This window comes from Equus asinus, chromosome 12, assembly GCF_041296235.1.
Source record: "Equus asinus isolate D_3611 breed Donkey chromosome 12, EquAss-T2T_v2, whole genome shotgun sequence".
Taxonomy (NCBI): Eukaryota; Metazoa; Chordata; class Mammalia; order Perissodactyla; family Equidae; genus Equus; species Equus asinus.
In genome coordinates this window covers 49,717,164-49,737,659 of record NC_091801.1, presented here as the reverse complement: position 1 = coordinate 49,737,659, position 20,496 = coordinate 49,717,164, and the positions used below count along the sequence as shown (strand labels likewise).

The 20,496-nt window shown below is 48.0% G+C and overlaps 2 protein-coding genes across 16 annotated transcripts in view; one reads left to right on the top strand and one right to left on the bottom strand.

Moving 5' to 3' along the window:
- The window catches only part of NCALD (neurocalcin delta), a 446,704-nt gene extending 435,882 nt beyond the window's left edge, over positions 1–10,822 (top strand). For all 13 annotated transcript variants that reach the window (XM_070481416.1, XM_044743871.2, XM_070481421.1 and 10 more), the window contains 2 exons: positions 4,973–5,078; positions 8,156–10,822. In XM_070481416.1, coding sequence (XP_070337517.1) covers positions 4,973–5,078; positions 8,156–8,253 — 204 coding nt within the window. In that variant the 3' untranslated portion in view covers positions 8,254–10,822. The remainder of the gene's footprint in view (positions 1–4,972; positions 5,079–8,155) is intronic.
- A 761-nt stretch (positions 10,823–11,583) lies between these two features.
- The window catches only part of GRHL2 (grainyhead like transcription factor 2), a 159,287-nt gene continuing 150,374 nt past the window's right edge, over positions 11,584–20,496 (bottom strand). For all 3 annotated transcript variants that reach the window (XM_014829530.3, XM_014829409.3, XM_014829468.3), the window contains exons 15-16: positions 20,427–20,491; positions 11,584–18,292 (exon numbers count right to left, since the gene is read on the bottom strand). In XM_014829530.3, the coding sequence (XP_014685016.1) occupies positions 18,178–18,292; positions 20,427–20,491 (180 nt within the window). In that variant the 3' untranslated portion in view covers positions 11,584–18,177. The remainder of the gene's footprint in view (positions 18,293–20,426; positions 20,492–20,496) is intronic.

Here is a 20,496-nt window from a genome sequence, read left to right as displayed (position 1 = left end):
GCTGTCGCAGGGCCTTGGACGTCATGTTAGACGACTCTACATCTTCTGATGAAAAGAGTCAGTCTGGTTTCCTTCAGAGGGAAGGCTCAACTTTCACTCTTGGAATTGTGCCTGCCCTCAGTTGATCCCACAACCTTTATCTGTTCAGACATGAGTCCTTCCTTTACAACATTCAAAGAAGTGGTTCATTCAGAGGGAAAAGGAAAGAAAACTTTACGCCATGAAGAAGCTGATAAGACCCTTGGCCACAGGTAGGGCGCTGTCCCAGGCCTGCGTAGGGCAGAGCCGAGCTGGGCTCTCCTGGGTGTCCTATAGCTCTGCGTTTACTCAGAGGCAAGACTAGGGCTCTTCAAGTTTAATTAAAAACAGGATGTCCCTGCTGGGCCTCTCACTGACATTGCTAAAAATAAAGTAGGGAAGTAGCCTGGCTCTTTGTGGTTTAATCCCATTAAATTTGAGGGGGAAAACTGGAGCTAATAAAAGACCTGATTTGTTTCAGATCACTGTCTGGGGTTGAGTCTTTCTCTCCTTGTGTCACGGAGTCCTAGATTTTGAAGTTCTAATAGAATCAGTGCTGGGCTCTTGATGCCGTGGGAAGGGAGCAAAGGGATAGACAATTCCCCAAATGTGGTTTTGAAGGCTGTCACCCATTTACTCACTCTTGGGACCACTGGGACTCATCACCTCAGCCTTTGCTCACTGCTCAGTCTCACCCACGTCATAGACTTGGTTTTGTGAATAACTCACTAATCCTTTATCTGTGAGTGGATGCACATAAAAAAAAAAAATCTGGTCTGAGTGCTATGAAAGAGCCATCTGGAAATGTGAGCCTCTTAAATGAGCCTTCAGTTCCTCCCCAACCCCACAATGTACTGAGACATTGCATCTCTTACCCCATTCCAGAAGCCCTGTTTGCAAATACACTCATGTAAGGGTGTCCTGACATTCTTCATTTTTGTTTTGTTTTGTTTTGATTTTTGTTTTTTTTGTGTGTTATCAATTCTCTGTTATAACCCACTACTTTAGCCTAATAGCTAAAGACTAAAACTCTTAAAAGACGTTTTGTTGAGAACGAGAGCCTCATTTTCCACCACGTATTCATTGCTTGGTCTTTCATTCATTTGTTCAACCAAGAATATTAAGGGAATAATCTCTAGATTATTACACAGTTGCTTTCCCATCAGAATCCCAAGAAGGACAATTTCATGAACCCCAACTCTTAGAGACTTAGAGTTCCAACAGGTCCAGAACAATGGGTTTGACTCGCCACCATGGGACCCAGAGGTAGTCTAGGTGAGGGCTTTTGTAACAATTATTAAGGCCTGACTGGAATCATTATACCCATCTAAATGGTACTCATAAAAAATGGGGAGCTTTTGGTCTCCAAAATGGAATCTGGCAAACCCTTTGCCAGAGGATGAGTGAGATATAAAATAAGAAAAAGCATGTCAGTCATGTTGTCAATTGAATCCCCACCACCTAGTACATAGCAGACACTCAATAAATAATTGTTGGATAAGTCATGAAGGACCATTTTTAATCCTCTGAACACCCTTACCTGTAAATAGGGGAATAGAGGTAGATTTGGGAAGTGGGTATAAATAGGAAAATCAAATTTATTATCACTTCCATCTTTTAGTTGCTCGTTGGAGAAATCCGACTACCTTCACGTGGTCTGTCCCAACCTGCTCCGGAGCCACATCTTGTACCGTAGTCCCCTGCACTCCGTCTCAGCCTTGCAGCCATCCCTCCACCCCAGGGCTCTCCACAGGTGTTTCCCTCTGCCCTGAACCTCTTTAAGCCCTACGCTTCCTCATATCTTTGCTCAACCATCACTCCTCAGGGAAGCCTACCCTGACCCGCCTGACAAGGCCCAATTCCCCTACTGCATCATCTCATGAGAGCACACACACTCCTTCGTAGCACCTTTGTCTGCAAAGGTTTTACATTTATTATGTGATTATTTTAATAATGTCACTCTGCCTTATTTAACATGAGGGCAGGGATTAGGTCGACCATAATGCATGACATATAGTTGTGGCTCAGTAAATATTTGGTGAATGACTGAGTGAATAGATGAATGGATGACAATGCTGGAGGAAGTAAATTACAAGCAGGGGTTTTCTTAACCTGGGGTCCGTGGGTGGGCTCCTGAATCCACGAGCCCCTGAAGCTGTCTGCAATAGTGAGTGTGTATCCACGAGCACGTTTGCATGGTTTCTAAGGTGAGAGGCCATAGCTTTTGATAGACGAAGAATCTTTAAGGGGTTTCACATGAATATGTTTAATTATATCAAGAAAGGGAGGAGAAAAAGATGGAAAACTGAAAAAATTATAAAAGGATAAGGGGGTAACTTTATAATGAGAAGCAGAATAGAAGAAGATTGAGGGAGAGAAGGCAATGGAGGGAGTTATTCTTAAATGAACTCTCTAAACTTAATGAGCCCAATTCTGTGCAAGACCCTGTGTTAGGCACTATCGGGGTCCGATGAATAGCTAAGTCTGATTGCCACTCTCACATCTAAAAGGATAGAGTGCTGGGTAACCACAATTCAGGATGAGTGGAATGAAATGATCTAAGAGAGGTTTAGAAGGAGCCATTTACTAGCACAGATACGCATAGCAGAAGGAAGATCATGGAAGTCTTCCTGGAGGAGGGTAACATTCCAATCTTCCCTTAACACATGGGTAGGATTTCAAGGAGAGGAGAAGGAGTAGGCGAGCACTCAGTTGAGAAGAGGGTGTAAAGAAAGCTGCTGGTCCAGGAAACCAAGGTGTGTTTTGGACAGCTTCTCGGGCTCTTGACAGGCTTTGCAAAGCATCTGAATCAGGAGATGACCCATTGACCTATCATAGACACAAAGCAGGTGGCACCTGGAATTAGCAAGTGAGATGACATTCCTGAGCCCAGAACAGACTCAGGCAAGGAGCAATCCAGCCTCAAAGAAGGTTTAGGATTTGTAATTACAGAGCATCCTTAAGACTTCTGGCAAAATTTAAACATCATTTGCCCATCTTGCTTCTCTCATATCACTTCTGCAATCCTGAAAGGTGTCAGGTCTTGCTCCTTTAAGGAGGTTGTGCTTATTTGATCTGGTGGGATACTGATTTCTAGATACTGTTTTGTTGGGCTTATGAGTGCATGAAATACTTAGATTGTGTAAATTTGAAATCCGTGTGAGGGGTGTGTGTGTGTGTTCATCAGTTGGTGCCACTGATTTCTCTTTGACTGCATCTAGACTTATAGAAGAGCTTCCATGTGGGAGCCAAGAAAGCTAATGAGAGTGCTCGAGCTCAAGACATCTCAGCACCTCTTCTTTCCCATTTCTGAGAAGGGCTCTGTCACCATGGCCTTTTCTAGCTCCTCCAAGGAGTCAGGTCTCTCCAACGGCTTGGCACATAGTACTATAACCCCAGCACAGATGGTGGTATAGACCTGGGCTAGAGGGGACTGCAAGTAAGGATCCAGGAGGAAGACGGAGTATGGCTTGCCTCTGCTCTGGAGCACACTTTAGTGAACATTTCTTGGGAAAGCTGACTGTGGCTGAGTTTACACCCATGACACCCATAATCCCAGACAAGGTCATAACTCTGAGCTTGGCCTTCCTCCCAGACAGAATCACTGTGAAGGCAGCTCTGGAGTTCAGTGAGGGATTGGGGTGGATTCAAGACAGACTCACGGAGCCTGGCCTGAGGGGTCCCAGCTCAAGGGTCAGCACACTGGGTGAGTCCAGTTTTCACTCCTATTTTATCAACTGAGAGTAGAATATTTATTCCCCTTTCTCCAGAATATTTTAGTGACTTGAGGCAAGGTTGAGCCTAAACAAGACTATGAAGCAGATAAGTTTAGCCTTTAGTGTTGATTTTTGCTCCAATATTTCCCACTTGGAAGCTACTTCCCCTCAGCTGCCTTCCTTTCCCCCCTCCAACTATCCCTCTGCATCTGGAGCTCCAGAACTTTCCAGATTTTTCTGTCCAGTCTCTGGCAAAAGTCTACTTTTTCTAAAACTCCTTCCCAGGGCTAAAGTTCCCAGAGTGAATCTGATGAGCAAAGTCGTGGTCTAGGGATAAAAACAAAGACTTTACATTAGTCTTCCCAAATAAAAACAACATTTGACCACTGAAGGCTTCTAGCCCCTTACTGAATACTATGGGGGTGGGGGGAGGTCCCACTGAGTACACAGGTGGTGGGGGAGATAGTTTCAATACTGCTTACAAAACTCTTTCAGTAGAACCCTCTTTTGACCATCACATTTCAGATGTACCCAGTTTATCTCAAGCCTGAGACTGCATAATCATTTAATCCACAGCTCAGATGGCAGATGGTTTTCATCCCAGGGATACCTGGGAACTTGCTGAGAAGGAATGTGAAGCAATTGCCAGATACAAGGGGGAAGAGCATTGGGATGGATTGGTAATGTCTGCCCAGGAGAAAACGAGACATGCACTTGCAGAGTGTCAGGTGTTTATCATCCTTGAGCGACCTAGGTGGAGACCACAGTAGACACCAACTTGTCTCTCTGGCCTAAGGAATGTCATCTACAGCCTTGCTCCTAGAAGTGGGGTCCTCAGAATAGCAGCATCAGCATCACACAGAAGCTTGTTAGAAATGCAGAATCTCAACCCCACCATCCCCTCACCCCACTCTACTCAATCCAATTCCGCATTTTCACAAGATTCCCAGAGGATCCATGTGCACATTAAAGTTTGACACAAAGAGTCTAGTGGGTCTTCCTGCCGGTTGTCACTCCTGAAGGTTCCCACTGCTGGAGCAAGCTCTGCTGGCCTGGCTTCTCTCACCAGGGACTGCGCACCTGTTTTCTACAACAACAGATCCTCAGGAACAGGGCTGCTCTCTGTGTGAATGGGCACATTCCCTTTACCCCTGTATTTGAGAGGTTTAACGATAGGACTATCGTGTGCCAAACCAAGCCATGTTTCTGTCTTACCACCATGTTTCTTCTGTCCGTAGGCAATCTATAAGATGGTTTCCTCTGTGATGAAAATGCCTGAAGATGAGTCAACCCCAGAGAAAAGGACAGAGAAGATCTTCCGCCAGATGGACACCAACAGAGATGGTAGGAGGCGGGGGCTGCTTTGCTTTGCTCAGAGTGAGGGATGCTGGAAGTAATGGGGGTGTCCAGGGAGGAAAATGCCACTCAAGGACAAGATAGGAGCCATAAGGACCTGGCTCACAGAGTTTTGTGGCTCATCCTGCATGCTCCCTGACAGGGCAAGATGGAGGACCAGGATGGGGACAGGCCTAGGCCACAGCAGGCTGGATCCCTGCAGGCCAGCTAATCAGAAAGCAGGGAGGGCCTGGGTGTTGTTCCACCCAGACCCCAGGAGCTGTCACCCCGGCCTGCCGGGGGTTAGGTGGGCTCTCCCGCACATGCTCTAAGGTGCTGAGCTTCCTGGAGCCAAGGCAGCTCCTTCAGCCCCTGGGGGGAAGGGATTGAGGTGGCTAGTAGGTTCCACACTGAAACTGCAACAAGGGAATGCAGAGCAAAGTTCAAAGGAAGGCTGGATTTCATACTCAAGTATAGTGGATTTTAGATGTTGGGTTGCCAGACAGAATACAGGAGGCCCAATCAACTTTGAATTTTGGACCAACAACAAATGATTTTATCATGTCAGCATGCCCTATGCATTATTCAGGACATGCTTATATGAAAAAATTGTTTGTTGTTTATTTGAAAGTCAAAGTTAGCTGGACGTCCTGTATTTTACTTGCCAAATCTGGCAACCTTATTTAGCTGTGAGACCTGAGTTTAAAGTGCGGAACACAGAGCCTGGTCCATAGAAGTCCTGAGGCCCTGGGGCTCTGGCTGTTACTACCTGCTCACCTGTTCTGCAGGGTGTCCTGGGGAATTTTTGTCAGCAATGTGCAAGTGTACTCGGATGCCCCAAACAGTGCTGGTGGACAGATTGACGCAAGGCTTTGTGGTAGAGCGAGCTTCTCTTTCTCTCTCCTTGCGCTCCGGGGCACCAGTTGCCTGAGAACCTGGGTTTGTGGCGTGCAGGCCAATTTGTTGGCTTTGCTTCCTCCATGAAGGTACCATCACATCCTATTTCCCCTACGCCCTTTGATTCACAGCACATAGTTTGATTGTTTTGTAAAGGTAAACAAACAGGGAATGATTTTAATAGTTAATGAACTCACAGACGTTGAACTACGTGATATGCTGGAGCTCCAGGGGAGCAAGGTAGGTGTGTGTTGTGCTCCAGGCCCAGCCACATCCTTAGAATAGGACTACAGGATGGGAGAGATCCACGCACTGCAGAATAAAACCCTCACTGTGTGTCCATCCTAGGTGAGAAGTAGGGCCTCTCCACTGGGCTCTGCTACAACAGGATCACAGAGCCCTGGTTGGGTCAGCATTCCCAGAATGCATCTCGCTGCTAAAAGCCCTGGGCTTTCCTAAGGGAAAGTCTTGGGTTTAAAAAATATGGAGCTGGGAGCTGTACAGGGAAGGAGGAGGGTCCTTAAGTCTGAGAGTGGTCGGAGGAATCTTAGCCCAACCAGGAGACTTGGTGCTCTAGCTTGGGGCTTTGCTTCTGGACCCCAAGGCCAAGGTCAGCCCCACTGTGTGCAGCAGAGACCTCACCTCTTAGATTCCTTAGATTCCTCTGGGTAGAAGCTCTTTGCATCTAACCTCTGGCCTGTGACTGAAGAGAAAATTCTGGGCCCACAGGCAAGTTAGCCCAAGAGTCAACTTGGAAGCACATGGGTAGTTAACCCAAGAGAGCCAGATGTGTTCAGCTGAATGCAGGGTTTGCTCTGCTGCTTCTGGGGGGCAGCTCCCAGAGCCTTCCTTTGGGAGATCCCGAGGTGTTCAAGTGATGGCTCCCATTTCCCTTCCTGTACGCCAGCCTTCTGAACCCAAGAAGTCACCGCTATAACCACTGCCTGAGCTCATAAGAAATGGCCAGGACACAAAGCTTAGAGGGACCCTGCCCCACGTATTCAAAATAAATGGATAGACAAGTTCCTGCCTTTCTCCTTCTTGTAGATAAAGTGCATCTGGTTAAGCCAGAACTAGGTTTTGGGGAGGGGAAGACATATTTAGACATATTTGTTGGTGTCTCTGAGGTGGGGGTGGTAAGGACTCCAATAGAGAGCACCTCCTCCTGACCGGGTTTGGAATAAGCTGAGAAACAAAAGAGCAAGAGTTAAGGCCGGAGGACTGAGCCTCACTGGAGGGAGCAGCTTGGTGTGAGAGCCGGAGGACACGCGGACACACAGCAGGGAGCAGGGCAGGCACACCACGAGCCTTGGAGGGCAGAGGGGAGCAAGTCCTCTCTGAGGCAAGAGAGGGAAGGAGAGAGAGAAGGAGGACAAAGCTGAATGGGAATGCTCAACAGCTCCTCCCGAGGAGGGACCCTTCTGGAAGCACCAGGAATAGGGGAGAAGCTTTGTCTCCTCCTACATGACAGAGGCAACTTCTGGAAGGGAACTCAATACATACTCCAGCTTTTGCAGCAAGGAAAGGGACACCGGTAGGAGTGGGATCCCAGCCAGCCTCGTCTCCCTCCTCCATCCTGTCAGGAGAGGAGGAAAGTGCCCTGATTGATGGGAGGGACCCAGTGGCTCACCCCTCTGCCTGTGCACATCCCCCTTTATTCTCCTGACTTCAGGTGGACGTGCAGCCATCCTCACATGTACAAAAGAAGGGGTCCTCCCCAGAGATCTGGGCAGGCCTCTGTGCCCACATGCAGGGGGATGGGCTCTTGCAGCAAACCTAAGTATACCCGAGTGACCTGAAGGAGCTCAGAAGGCTCCCAGTGACGCCATGGGAAACGCCCTGATGCTGTGAGAGCCCAGCTCATTCTCATAAAGGCTCGAGGGCCATTAGTTCTATAAATACTGAGTGAGCCCCCCCAGGGCGCCTGCAGCTGGAAGGGCCACCCACGCCCACGCCAGGGCAGGGCACACAGTGAGCTCTCAGAAGGCAGTGTGCCGTGCTAGGTGCTGGCTTTGTGACTGTGAACAAGACCCTACCCCATGGGTCTCACAGCAGAAAGACACAATGTGGGCTTCACAGCACGTGTGAAATGGTGGGGAGACGGGGAGCGTCGATACCTAAGATGCAGTGGGAAGATTGTAGGTTCGCCCAGCTGCCACCAGCTGCTCACCCATCCTCTCGCCTTCTAGGAAAACTCTCCCTGGAAGAGTTCATCCGAGGGGCCAAGAGCGACCCGTCCATAGTGCGCCTCCTGCAGTGCGACCCCAGCAGCGCCGGCCAGTTCTGAGCCCTGCACCCCACGAATTGTAGAGCTGCTTGTGTTCCCTTTTGATTTTTCTTTTTAACAATTTTTTTTTGCCAAACAATATTGACGGTGATGCTGTCCCCCGTGCAGTCAGATGCACCTTCCTCCGTGACGCCTTCAGCTTCTTTTGTCGTGGACGCTTCGTGGGAATGCCCAGAGCCCCATCGCGCTTGTGGAGAGCATGGACAGTGCTGTCGTGCACAGACTTTGTGGTGTTCGTTGTTCTGATGATTTTTCATCGTTATTATTATTTTTCTTTTGATTCTAATGTCTCTGTTCTAAAACCGAAGACTGGGGAGGCAAGAGAAGGGAAACCAATCTAGTCCCAGTGATTCTAATTGCAAGCTTCCAGGGGCTTGTTTGAAAAAGACAGCTCCCCAACTGGGTCTGTTGTCACACATGCCCTAGGGGTGATGGCACCAGATGCTGGATTCCCCAAGGACAAGTAACCCTCCAGGGCCAGGCTATTAGAGGGACCTAGGGAATTCCTCCCTGGGGGCCACTCCACCCTCTTCCCCAGCAGGCTGTAGTTTCTAAGCTGTGAACATTTCAAGGTAAATTAATAGAGGAAAAAGATGGCTCAGCTATTTTTTCACAGGTTTACACTAGTTGAGCTAAGATGAGTTTCTTTGAAAATTAAACACAAATGGTAACTTATATTCCAAAACCAGACCCATCTTGTTGCCTATTGTGATTAAAAAAAAAAAAAAGACTGCTGTATATAAAATATTGGGTATTGCAGACCAAATTGTTTTGCCTTGTTTAAGTGAAATGCATGTCTAGTGAGCACTAATACAATCTTATTACAGAAGACTGTTTTTAGTAGCTTATTGTGAAGTAAGCCAGCTATAATGAATGTCTGTGTCTTCTTTTAAAGTCATATCTGTCTTTGCACAAATGCACCAATCAACAGGTATATTTTATATATTCCAGAAAAGTACAAAGCAACCATGACCAGGGCCCAACCTTAATTTGAATGCTTTTCCAGAGCGGTAGTGCCTAGAGAATGAAGCAGAGCGGGTTTCGTGGGATGTACCAGTTGGAGCACCAGAGGTTAATTTATGAGAGATGTGACGCAATGGCTTGCTCTCAGCCTAGCACCTCACTGGTAGTATTAGATTGGAGGCGTGATGTTTTTCTCAGCAGATCAGTATTCTGTATCCCGGAAAAAAAAAAAATAGCCTAACTTCTCGGGACTTATCAATGGTTTAATTCATGTGTTTAGTTAGGGAGCCATATCTGGAATGTCGACTTTTCCATGCCCCCAGTGGCCCTTCAAAGAGTCAGAGGTTGGGCAATCACCTGATTCATCAAGAAGAAGTCATGGACAAGTGTGTCTGTGATTTCCAAGGCCCACTGTGGATAATCCAAGAGTGTTTTCTACCACCGTGTTCTTTGAATGTAGATTTCTATTTCTAGAGGTGACAGCATGAGTTTGAGTTGCTCTTTGGTCTGGTGCCCTCATAGACACTCATTTGAACTGAAAGGTAAGAGTAAAACTTGCTAGTCACAGGGAAGTCACACTTTCACAAACAGTAGGCAGGGGGAGCCCCGACACTCCAGGATGTAGATGGGACATCCTGCCCCAAGAGAGAGCAGAGAGGGTCCAGTGAGTGTGTCTGTTGCCAAGCTACTTCCTATAGACGATGAACCTCAGAAAGATAAACATCAACTATGAGGAAAGTGATGCTGAGCCCATTCTAACCAGCAGATTCCTGTGTATTACTTGAGTCCATTTAAACTGGTAGCAAAAATTGGAATTTGTGTAGTTGACTAAAATGAACCAACTTTGCACGGTAAAATTTTGAGACCTGGACTTGGTAAAATAATCGTAATCTTCCTCTGAGCATCAGTTTCTCAAAGTGGTTCGATACTGAGACTTGCCAAACTCCTCCATGGGCCAAGTGGTCAAATCTGGTTTTGAAAAATAGAGAATTAACCCAAGATGTAGAGTGCAGAGTGGGCGAGGGGATCCAGCACCTCTATCAGTAATGTTCGGGAGGTGCATCTCACTTTCTCCTGCTCCTGATTGAAGACCTAATTCTTCCTTTCAGTCATTTAATGTTTGGGAAAGCCAACCTGGGCTCTGCCTTCAGTCATGACATCTTGTTGAGTCAGACTCGTTCTGTTCCTTAGAACCTAGAGCTGGAGTGAGGAGCAGGGAAGAGAGTCTCCAGCTGCTTAGGAAGGAAAACAGAGCCAGACACATGGCTAATGAACACCACCACGCGAGGGGTGTACCAAAATAGTCCTCGTCCTGGCCTGCCATTGATCCTGGCTGTATTTTCTCGAGGGTGGTATTTCTCCTTCTCCTCCTTCCCAGGCAAGCCTTTGTATGTCTAATCCAATGCACTTAAGTTTGGCCAAGGGACTTGGCAGAACCCAGAAGGCTCATTGCCTAAAGGTTTACGTCATTCCTGTGCTGGGCTGTCCATTGTCATTGCTGTGTTGAGGGACTTCTGGAAATGGAGTCCGTTCTGTCTGAAATCAAGCCAGCCTGTGATGTTCAAGGGACTGGAATAAAGTGGCTTACAACTTGAAAGATGATAAAGAGTGGCCGACTGTTCATATCCTTGTTTAGGGTGGGGAAGGGTGCTGTCTCATGCCATTTATATGCCCCAGGGGGCACTTTCCACAAGTGGATTTAATACTATACATAAGGCCCATCATATGGAGTGGCCCCTGTATCAGCTGACTTCATGTCATTCTAGCTTGCCATTCAAGCATGTTGATTAATCTGATTGCCTGGGACATGAAGCTTCCACCCCTAAACTGCTACTCCAGCTGAATCCGTGCCTGAGTGAGCATTTGGGTCCTGATACCAGCCTCCTCCTGGGTATGGTTTCTGCCCTAGAGACATAAGGAACCAGGGTTTGTGAAAGGGAGGCTGGGAGAGGCTGCTGAGCCCAAAGCCCTGTCCAAAAGCATTCTTGGTCAGACTATATATGGACTTCCATACTTCCCACCACTCATGGCCTTTACTTTCTTCTCACATCCTGTCTTTCCCCACAACTGGAGCTGTAAACTCTAGTCCAAACATTAGGCACAACAGCAGGAGAAACCGAGGCAACTTCCTCTTCAGTAGGACATTAATATCCTCCTCTCCCCTCTCTCCCGCTTTAGTCTGGAGAAAAGTCAATAGAGGGGCAGGCCCCAGTGGCATAGTGGTTAAGTTCACACACTCTGCTTTGGCAGCCCATGTTTGCGGGTTCAGATCCTGGGCATGGACCTACACTACTTGTTAGTCATGCTGTGGCAGCATCCCACATAAAATAGAAGATTGGCACAGATGTTAGCTCAGGACTAATCTTCCTCAAGCAAAAAAGGGAAGACAGGCCACAGGTGTCAGCTCAGGGTGAGTCTTCCTCAGCAAAAAAAAAAAGGTCACTAGAAAAGATGACATGATACAAAGCCCACCCCCTCAAAGCCAATTCAGATCAAGGTGTTCGTTTTTTGTTGCTGTCACTGGCCCTGTCTCCAGCACAGAAGGCCAGTCATGTAGGAGAAAGGGGCTGAGTGTCAGCTAAAGTAGGTGCCTCATGGGCCAACTAGACCTCATGTAGGAGTTGAGTTGGCCTGGAGGGGAGACTTTTTCTACTTCACACAGTTTCTCTCTGTGGACCAGCAATGGCCCTGATACCCATGAGTACTGAGCACGAATAATACCAAGTCATTCATGGCAGTGATGGTGAGAAGATGGCTGGCAGCCTCCAACCTGATCAGGAGCCTGTATTCCTGCATCTGTTGGAAGCCAACCTGGCAACTTCCAGCAAATTTCCAAGCCTGCGGCTCCTATTTTCAGGGCATTGTCCCAACACCTCAACCCAACTGGCTCCCCTCACAGCCTAGTTCAGGCATAGAGGGTACAGCCCAGTTGAGGAGGAGTCCGAGTGTTCTCTCAGTCAAGGTAGGGAGGATATCACAAGAACTGTCTTTGGAAGAAATGCAGACGCTTCATGCATGCCTCTCTTGCCTTTGTCAGGAGAATGCTCAGCACTTTCCTGAAATTTTCTGATTTTTGAGGTGGTTGAAGAAAGGAGAGAAAGAAATAGTGGAGGAAGAGCTCACCTAAAATAGAAAGATTGTTGCAGAATGAGCAGATGTTCAGGCCAAGGGTATAACCAGTGGTATATGCATTTCAAGCAGATTTCTGTACACTTGAAGGTTGACTGTGTCTCCAGGACGTAGATAGGCCCTGGGCACTTGCTGCACTTGGGTATAAGTGTGCCATGCATGGTCTCAGACACCCCTGGGGTTGCAAACAATGATCAGTCTAAGAACATTCCACAGGGTGGAGGTCGCCTCCCACGACAGCTCAGAGAGGGCCAGGCCTCAGGGAGGCTTAGTCCCTGACTTCTTTCTCAGCACTTTTCCAGGAGAGGGATGGCATTTTAATAGCTCTCTAAAAGACTGTGAAAATCCTTCAAAATTCTGGTCAGCTTGGCCTGCCGAGTCCTATTAAACACTCACAGCTCTGCTAGCAGTATACTACACATGTGTAGACAAAGACATGGACGGGCTCTCTCTCAAAATTTATCTTTCCAATGCCAGTTTTTAACCATTTTATCGAGCTCACATCGAGTGTTCAATGGCGACTCAACACAGTACCAAGCCCCATAGTCTTGGAAGTGTGTGTATGTTGGGGGGTAGTAGGAGTTATTAGCAAAGAAGACCAAACTCACAGCTCAGCTGGTAAATTCTGTCTAGCACCTTGAAAACAATTACAAAGTAGCTTACATCTACGTCCGATGGCAGAGCAGAAATCAAGTTTCTTCCTGAGTGGTGCATGAGAGGTGTTTGCTACCCAGGGAACAAGTGAGTGACATTTTCCATTAGTGCCCCTTCAACATCCCCTTCTTCTTTTGCTGCTTCTGGCTCATCATGGGCCCCCACTGTGTTTCCTAGAATTCCCCCGTCTCTGAAATTAACCCATGCACTCATTTAGTGGAACTCAGAGAAGTGTAGGGATGAAGGACCCCTGGGAACACAGGGTATATCGTTCTAAGATGGTAGATCAGAAAACTCACTCCGGGTATGTTTCCATGTAAAAGCAAAGCCCCGATGAATCTCTATTGGAGATCGTTTCAGAAGGGGTTGGCTGTGGTGACCCCAAGGTGCCCATTCAGATCTTCTGTTATGAGAACCTGCTGCTGGAAGCACAGCTGATTGACAGGCTCCAGCTGCAAGTTTTGGAGCCACCTCAGTGTTCACTCTTAGGCCACATTCTGCGGGGCTGCTCTAGTCAATGACTGCCCAAGCAAGGGTATTAGAACTGGGCCGTTCTTGCCCCCAGTTGGATTCTTCCCACAGGTGACCTTTGCTGGGGGCCTCTCCATGGGCCTGGCTGAGGCAGTCTGAGGCTCCTCCTGCCCAACCTTCCTTCCCTCTCTCCTTTGGCAGGGGTCAGTCTGCGTGCTCTCCCTGTCTCTTCCTGCTCATTTCCCCTTTATCTTTCACATGAATTCCCCCAATAAATCTCTTGAACATCTAATCCCATCTTGGCTTCCGCTCCTTGGAGGACCTGAACTGACATCGTGCCCATCTCCTTCCCTATTCCCACTGACCCTCAGATACATGGACTCAGACACTTGGGTTGGCGGCTTTCCTGAGTGAGGCTCATGTTTGGCGAGCACTCGTCACATTGTGAAAGGCTGAGGGGAAGAGGGCTTTGTATACCTTAGACTCGGATGATGACAGAGCCCTGACTCCCCCAGGGTAAGCCCTTATTATTGTGCTAATGATGCCAGGCCATTATCGCTTTGCACATCACTGCCTCTGAGGGCAGACTGCTCTAACCTGCCTCTTTGTCCCCAGCATAGGGCACAGTGCCTGGTCCATAGTAACTGAACTACATTAGTATAGACCAGAAGGCAAGAGCTGGTACTGGACCCTTGGCCCTGACAATTGGTCATCCTCACCTACCCAACCAGAGTCCCAGTACAGGGAGGTGGGAGAGGGGGTGGCACACATGGTGAGCAAAGTTCACCAGACAGCAAGATCATAGCCACAGGCCAAAGGAGGGACTGTCTCAGGGAGAACAGCTGCATCATCAGCAGGACTCAAGCCTGTAGGGAATGCCTTCAGAGCCCTCCTGATGCTGTGGAACACAGATCATGGCAAAAGGCCTTGTGGCCCATTTCTTATCCTATGATTTCTCCAGAAGCCTCCTCAATAAGCACTTCCCCAGCCTCCTCTTCCTTACCCACTGGTCCAGGCATAGAGGCTGCTGGGGATGGCACTGGGGTTGAAATTAGTCAGAGAAATCTTTCTCAAGGCAAATTTTTAGCCAAGATTTGGCAGCTGTGGACATGGATAGACAGAGAGACTGTGAGATGTGGAAGAAAGTAGAAATGCTCCTTGTTTGGAATACAGAGGCTCTCGGGAGATAATCATGGCTATTGGCTGAAGGAGTGCGTAGTCACTGAGGGTACACCAATAAATACTGGGATAATGATTCTAGGTGCTTGCTTTGAGCTGACAGATACTAGCGAGCCTGTGGGTTCCAGGGCAAGGGATTGTCGTGATGAAATTGGAGTTTCAGCCATGTGATTTTAGCCTCTGTGTAGACGTTGATGCAGATGAACTAAGGAACGGGAAAGCTCTTGGCATAACTCAAGTTGGGGTGAGTGAGCCAGGAATGAGGAAGATAGAACTGAACGGACAGAGCCTACTCCCTGCCCTGAGGAACCGGTCAAGAATAACTCCCCTGGTGGCCTGTCATAGTCACACTGAAGGCCTCTTGACTTCTTCAGCCGTCTTCTCATTTAACCCTGGGGTGAGGCTCAACAAGGCAACCAGAAGAGGAAATGCCTGCTATCTTGAAGCCCAGGACCCGAGGTGCCCAAGGGGAGCCTAGAACCTTCCCAGGTCACACCGAGGCTTCTTCCCAATGAGCCCCAACACCCACCTCACAGAAAGCACCAGACACTGTTGTTTACTCTTACATTATGAATATTTATTTTTTTCTTCTTAAAAATGTACAAAAAATAAAATAACTGTATTTATAGTTTATAGATTCCCCTTCTCCCATTTACAAAACTATTAAGTTACATTTGCCTTTTTTTTTTAAACAAGAGCAAATTGTCCATCTATCAATCTTCCTTGCTTATCTTTAAGAAAGGGCCGCTCATAGAATTTGGCACAAACCCTCTGTTTCTCTTGCATTTTCATAATTTTAAATAAGAAGGAAAAATAAATGTTTGATTAATTTCAGGCTTCCTAAGTTTCTGGGCTGGAATGCGCCTTAGTTTTTAGGATCCAATTCCAAGATGACATCTGACTACATTTTTCTGTTAGTCCCAATTTCCAAACACCCGTAAAGTCTAAGCAATTTGGGTATGTATAAGAAAAACACTTGTTTCATGTGTCCGTCATCTTACATGGGCTTAAAAAAAAAAAAAGCGTATTCATTTGAGTGTGATTAATTTAAGGGACAAAAAAAAGAGGAGGCAAGTTTTCCTATCTTTCTGGAGTGTTTTTGCTTGGCAAATTTTGCTCATCAATGCTCTGCTAACATACACAGTGAAGGACACTTCAAAGCTAAGCCATGGGCACTCTGAGAATGCAGAGGGGATGTGGTAAAGATGAGACAGATCAGATGGGAGTGACACTCGGCACCACTCTTTGGTGGCACTGACCTCATATTCTTTGTTCTGGCAGTGGTCACCACAATGATTGCTCAGGGACCAGAAACAAATGCAAAAGCATCTCTGATTCATCCTCTGCTGAGGGCAGGCCCAGCACACACTTTTCCACAGAGGCTAGAGAGAGAAGGGTAGGGAACCTGTGTCAGACTGCTAAAAATGTTGTTTTTTCCCTACTCTGGAGTCCTATGCCCCAACCCAACAGTATTTGCCATTACGTTTGCCATTCATGCTTGAAACCACCCCGACGGCAAGGAGTGTGGGAAGTGCATAGTACATCATGTATTTCCAACACTGAATATGTCCATCTTAGAATAGATTCCCCTTTAGTACCCAGGAGGGTCCCCAAGTGGCTGGTCCAGGGCATGGCAGTCACAGAGTGGAGGCGGACGGGATGGACTGGAGCAGAGCTGAATCCAGGATGCAAACCTTTGGCACCACAGGGAGGGGTAACGTATCCAGAAGACAAACAGAAAGGCGCCCCCTTACCACCACCCAGAGATCTTCCTAGGCACAGCACCTGCTCTCCATTCCATACAAATCTTCTGCAGCCGCAAGGAGAAACAGCTGGCTGGAAGCAGCCTTTCCATCCTGCTCTGGGCCTCAGGGGCAGATGGGGTGGGAGCGCAGGGAGCCCTTGGAGAGGGAGCCCCCAGGTAAGACGTCAAAGTGCTTTACAAATAAGTCTAGGCCCTTACGTAGAACCTGTCCTAGATCCGGGACTCAGGTAAGGGATTCGTCTGGCTACCAAAAAGCTAGTGCTTCAACCCACAAGGGTGAACGCAACCCCTAGACCACCCACCTGTTCCCTCAAAGAGAACAGGGGCCCAGGATGGTTCGTGATTGTTGAGGGAAGTGTTTTTTTCTCTTCCTCGTCTCCCAGGGCATGTAGCAGGAGGACAAAGCCCCCTCTCTCCAAGTCGCTGATTTCCAGAGCTCTGGGGCATTCTCTTTCCTTCCCCCCCTCCAAATCCAGCAGCCAGGAGCAGAGGCAGCCAATTCCTCCCTTTCCAGCCGAGGCCCATGAGGCAGTTCTGCCTGTCGATTCAGAGCTGAGCTGTTGGCACCACTCTCAGAACTGCAGCTGGGCTTTTAAGGGGGCCACTTGAGATGAAGGACATGCTTGTAAACTGTGAGGCACTACACAGTGGCCGGCATCCGCATGATAGGCACGAGTTCTGCAGTGGGCCCCAGCGACAGGGCCCTGATGGCAAACCCCTTGCAGTCTCTCCAGAAAGCTCGGGCAGTGCTGACACCAAAGCTGGAGGAGCTGGGGTCTCAGACAATCTGACGGGGACAGTCCAGCAGAGCGCATCACCAAGAGATAAATGCGCTGGCCTCCAGGCGGGTCGTGCCATGGAGAGGGAATAGAGCTCCCTCTGCGGACAGGGAACGAGTCCCACAGCACACGCGCTGGAGCATCTGTCTTAGCACCTGCTGAAGTCACCTGACACCCCAAAGACCATATCCCTAGCCCAGCTCATCTCCTGAACAGCACAGAGGCAGAAAACTCTTGTAGAAAGCAGAGTCTCCAGGTATGTGCCTCCCCCAGGCCGGTGGCAGTAAACATGCCCACATACCACAGGTAAAATATATTATTGCAATATTATAAACACTATGTACAAGATTGCCAGGCATACCTTCTGCGTTGCTTACTAATTACATGGTAGCTGAATGTCTTCCTGTACAAGACCTGGTGGCCACTCGCTAGGAACCCCTGGAGGTATTTAGCAAGATGACCTTCGCCAGAGTAACCTGAAGGTTTTTGACCAGTAGCGGGGCAGCCACCTCTTACCCCACCTCTGACAACCGCACAAGAAGCAGCTCGTTTTGCCCATCCACTCAGGAGAAGTGGAAAGGCGAGACAGAAGGGACGAGACTTTCTCAAGCTCTTCAGGATGAATGGATTGGCGTGTATCCCTTGAAGGGGAGGGCTCTGGACGGTGTCATCGGGAGCCAGCAGTGACCTGCAGAGTCCTGGTGGGCCTGGACCCCAGGCTCCGGAAAAAGGTGGACAATAAATAAGGATCTTACAAGTGAAAGGCCCCTTCCCAAGGGACTCAGCTTCAGCTCCACAGCAGGAGCTGGTGGATGAGCCAAACACACTGACAAGGAACGGGGCTTCGTGCCCTGCCCCGCTCCCCAGTGTGGTTGTGTAACAGCAGGTGTGAGAAGGGAGAGGTGGGTCTGAGGGTTCTGGGCCTCCATCTCTCTGGGGAGAAATGCACTGAGGGCTCCTGCAAGGGGAGGCCGAGACCAGGGCTCAGATTTCCATGAGTGTGATCTTGAAACCTTCCACCATGCTCTCCATGTTGAGGATGAAGGTGTCCTCATTTGAGTAGTGCTCAATGATGTTGTCGTCCATGTTCACCAAGATGCTGCCGGGGGTGGCGGGGTGGGGGTTGGGGTGGGGAGAGAAACAAAGATGGCATGAACAATGTGCTCAGAGCAAGGGCAGGCTCCAGGCTGGGGTTCCCTTAGCCATTCTTTTGCAAGGGAGGCTGCAAGGGGTAGAGGAGAGAAGAGACAAGGCAGGAAAAGAAGACCCTCATTCTATTTTCTTTCCCCAGAAACCGGTGTGAGGAAAGCCAAGCCTCACTTTCTCAGAACTAACCTCGTGACTCCTTATAAACAGGACTTCAGAGATCATTCAACCCAAGCTTCCTGCTATCTAGATCCGTAAACTGAGGCCCAGAGAAGTTAACAGAGCCTGAAATCACAAAGTTGCTATCAACAGAACCAGGAGCTAAACGATTAGGTCCCCTAACCATCGTTATTAAACCATATTGCCTCTTGAAAATGCATTTTAAAAAAGAACTTCACACTTGAGAGGGAGAAGAAAATAAGCAAGAACTGCAGCCACCCTTTGTTGATCATGTAGGGTGCTCCAGTGTTTCAGAGACCTGGCATTTAATGCTCACGGCAACCTTGAAGGTAGGTGTAATCATCGCCAATTTGCAAATGAGAAAACTGAGCTCGGGGAGGTTGAATCATTTCCCCAAGTTCCCTCAGCTCCTTCAGGGCTGGGCTAGATTTTGAAACCAGCTTTGCTTCACTCTGAAGCTCCCACTTTACCACGTGACCCACTCCTTAGTTAACTAGCCCCAGTGGATTTAGTTTTAAGAAAACCAACAACTTCCAGGGTCTGTCCATGATTTAGAAGTCCTTGGGCCAATCCCATTCTTTGAAGTCAGACAGATCTTGGTTTGAGAATGAAGAACTGACTCTATCATTTTACAGCTACGTGTCATCAGGCAAGTTGTTTAGCCTTTCAGAGCCTCTGTTTACTCTTCTGCAAAATAAGAATAACAATCCTGCTTTAGAGGGTGGTTGTTCGGATTAAAGTGTTTAGTCCAGGGCCTGACACAGTGCTCACTGAGAGCGAAATGTTAGCACCGTCGGCATTTACATCTGTGCTGAGGTTTATGCCCAGCAGGAAGACCTTGAAACACTGCTCAAACCTCCCCATCAAAGGAATACACCCAGCCTATTGCACTGACCTTGGAAAGAACTGGAATATGCATTTTAGTGAGCTTTCCATCAAGGGCTCAAGTGAAGTGTTTCCCATTTGACTCCCAACCAACCAAGAGACCCCCATCTCTCAGAAAGCCTGTGCATCCCAGATAATCAATTTCCTTTATGAAAGAGGCCCAGAGAAGAGTTTAAAGACTCATTTTCTGCTTTTTGTAGGAAAATAGCTCTAGAAGCTGACTCAATGGAGACCCTATCCTGGTACTAAATCCAGCTTCTGCATCCTCTACTCTTAGAACCTCCTACACAGGAAGCCCCAGGAGGACTGGAGATGGCAGATAGCAGAATGTAGAGCTAAGCACTTGAGCTTTGGGGCTTCAGACCTAGGTTCAAATCTCTGTTCTGCCTACTGAACATGAGACCTTGGGCAAGATGCTTAACCTCTGTCTGGCTCAGTTTCTTCATCAGTAAATTAAGGATAAGAATGTACCTCAGAGAGTGGTGAGGAATAACAGAGCATTGCAGATAAAGCACTTAGCAGAGGACCCAGAACCTAATGAACACCCAATAAATGAGAGCTATTGTTCTCAACACCGAGAACAAGTAGGTCCAACGATCACTCAGGTCATTTTGTTAATAATTACAACAGAAGAATCCCCTATGCCCTGAACTCTTCTTGTTCCTACTGTGCCACCCTGAAACCAACCCTGGGAGCAATATGTGATTCCCAGTAACCTCCACTCTGCAGAGAGGTGACTTTGCCTCCCTCCCCAGTGTTCCCACTTTTAGACCCCTCTATTCCACCCACTAATCCTGTCATTGGTATAGGGCATCTCAACCAAAAAGGCACTGTCCCCCTCCCTTCCTTTTTCATTAAAGGTCTTCAAAATACACTGTATTCGCAAGCTGCTTAGCCGTCCTTTGGAAGGACATACCATTTTTATGAAAGGGGGACATAAGACAGGCGCTATCTTTTTTTTTTTAAAGGCACTATGCAGACATCTGATTTGGAAGTCAGTTTAAGTTCAGTTTCTTTCTTACCCTTTTTTGCTTTTCTTGTAAAGCTTTGCTATCTTCTCCACAGGCAGCCCATATTTCTCCGATATCTGTA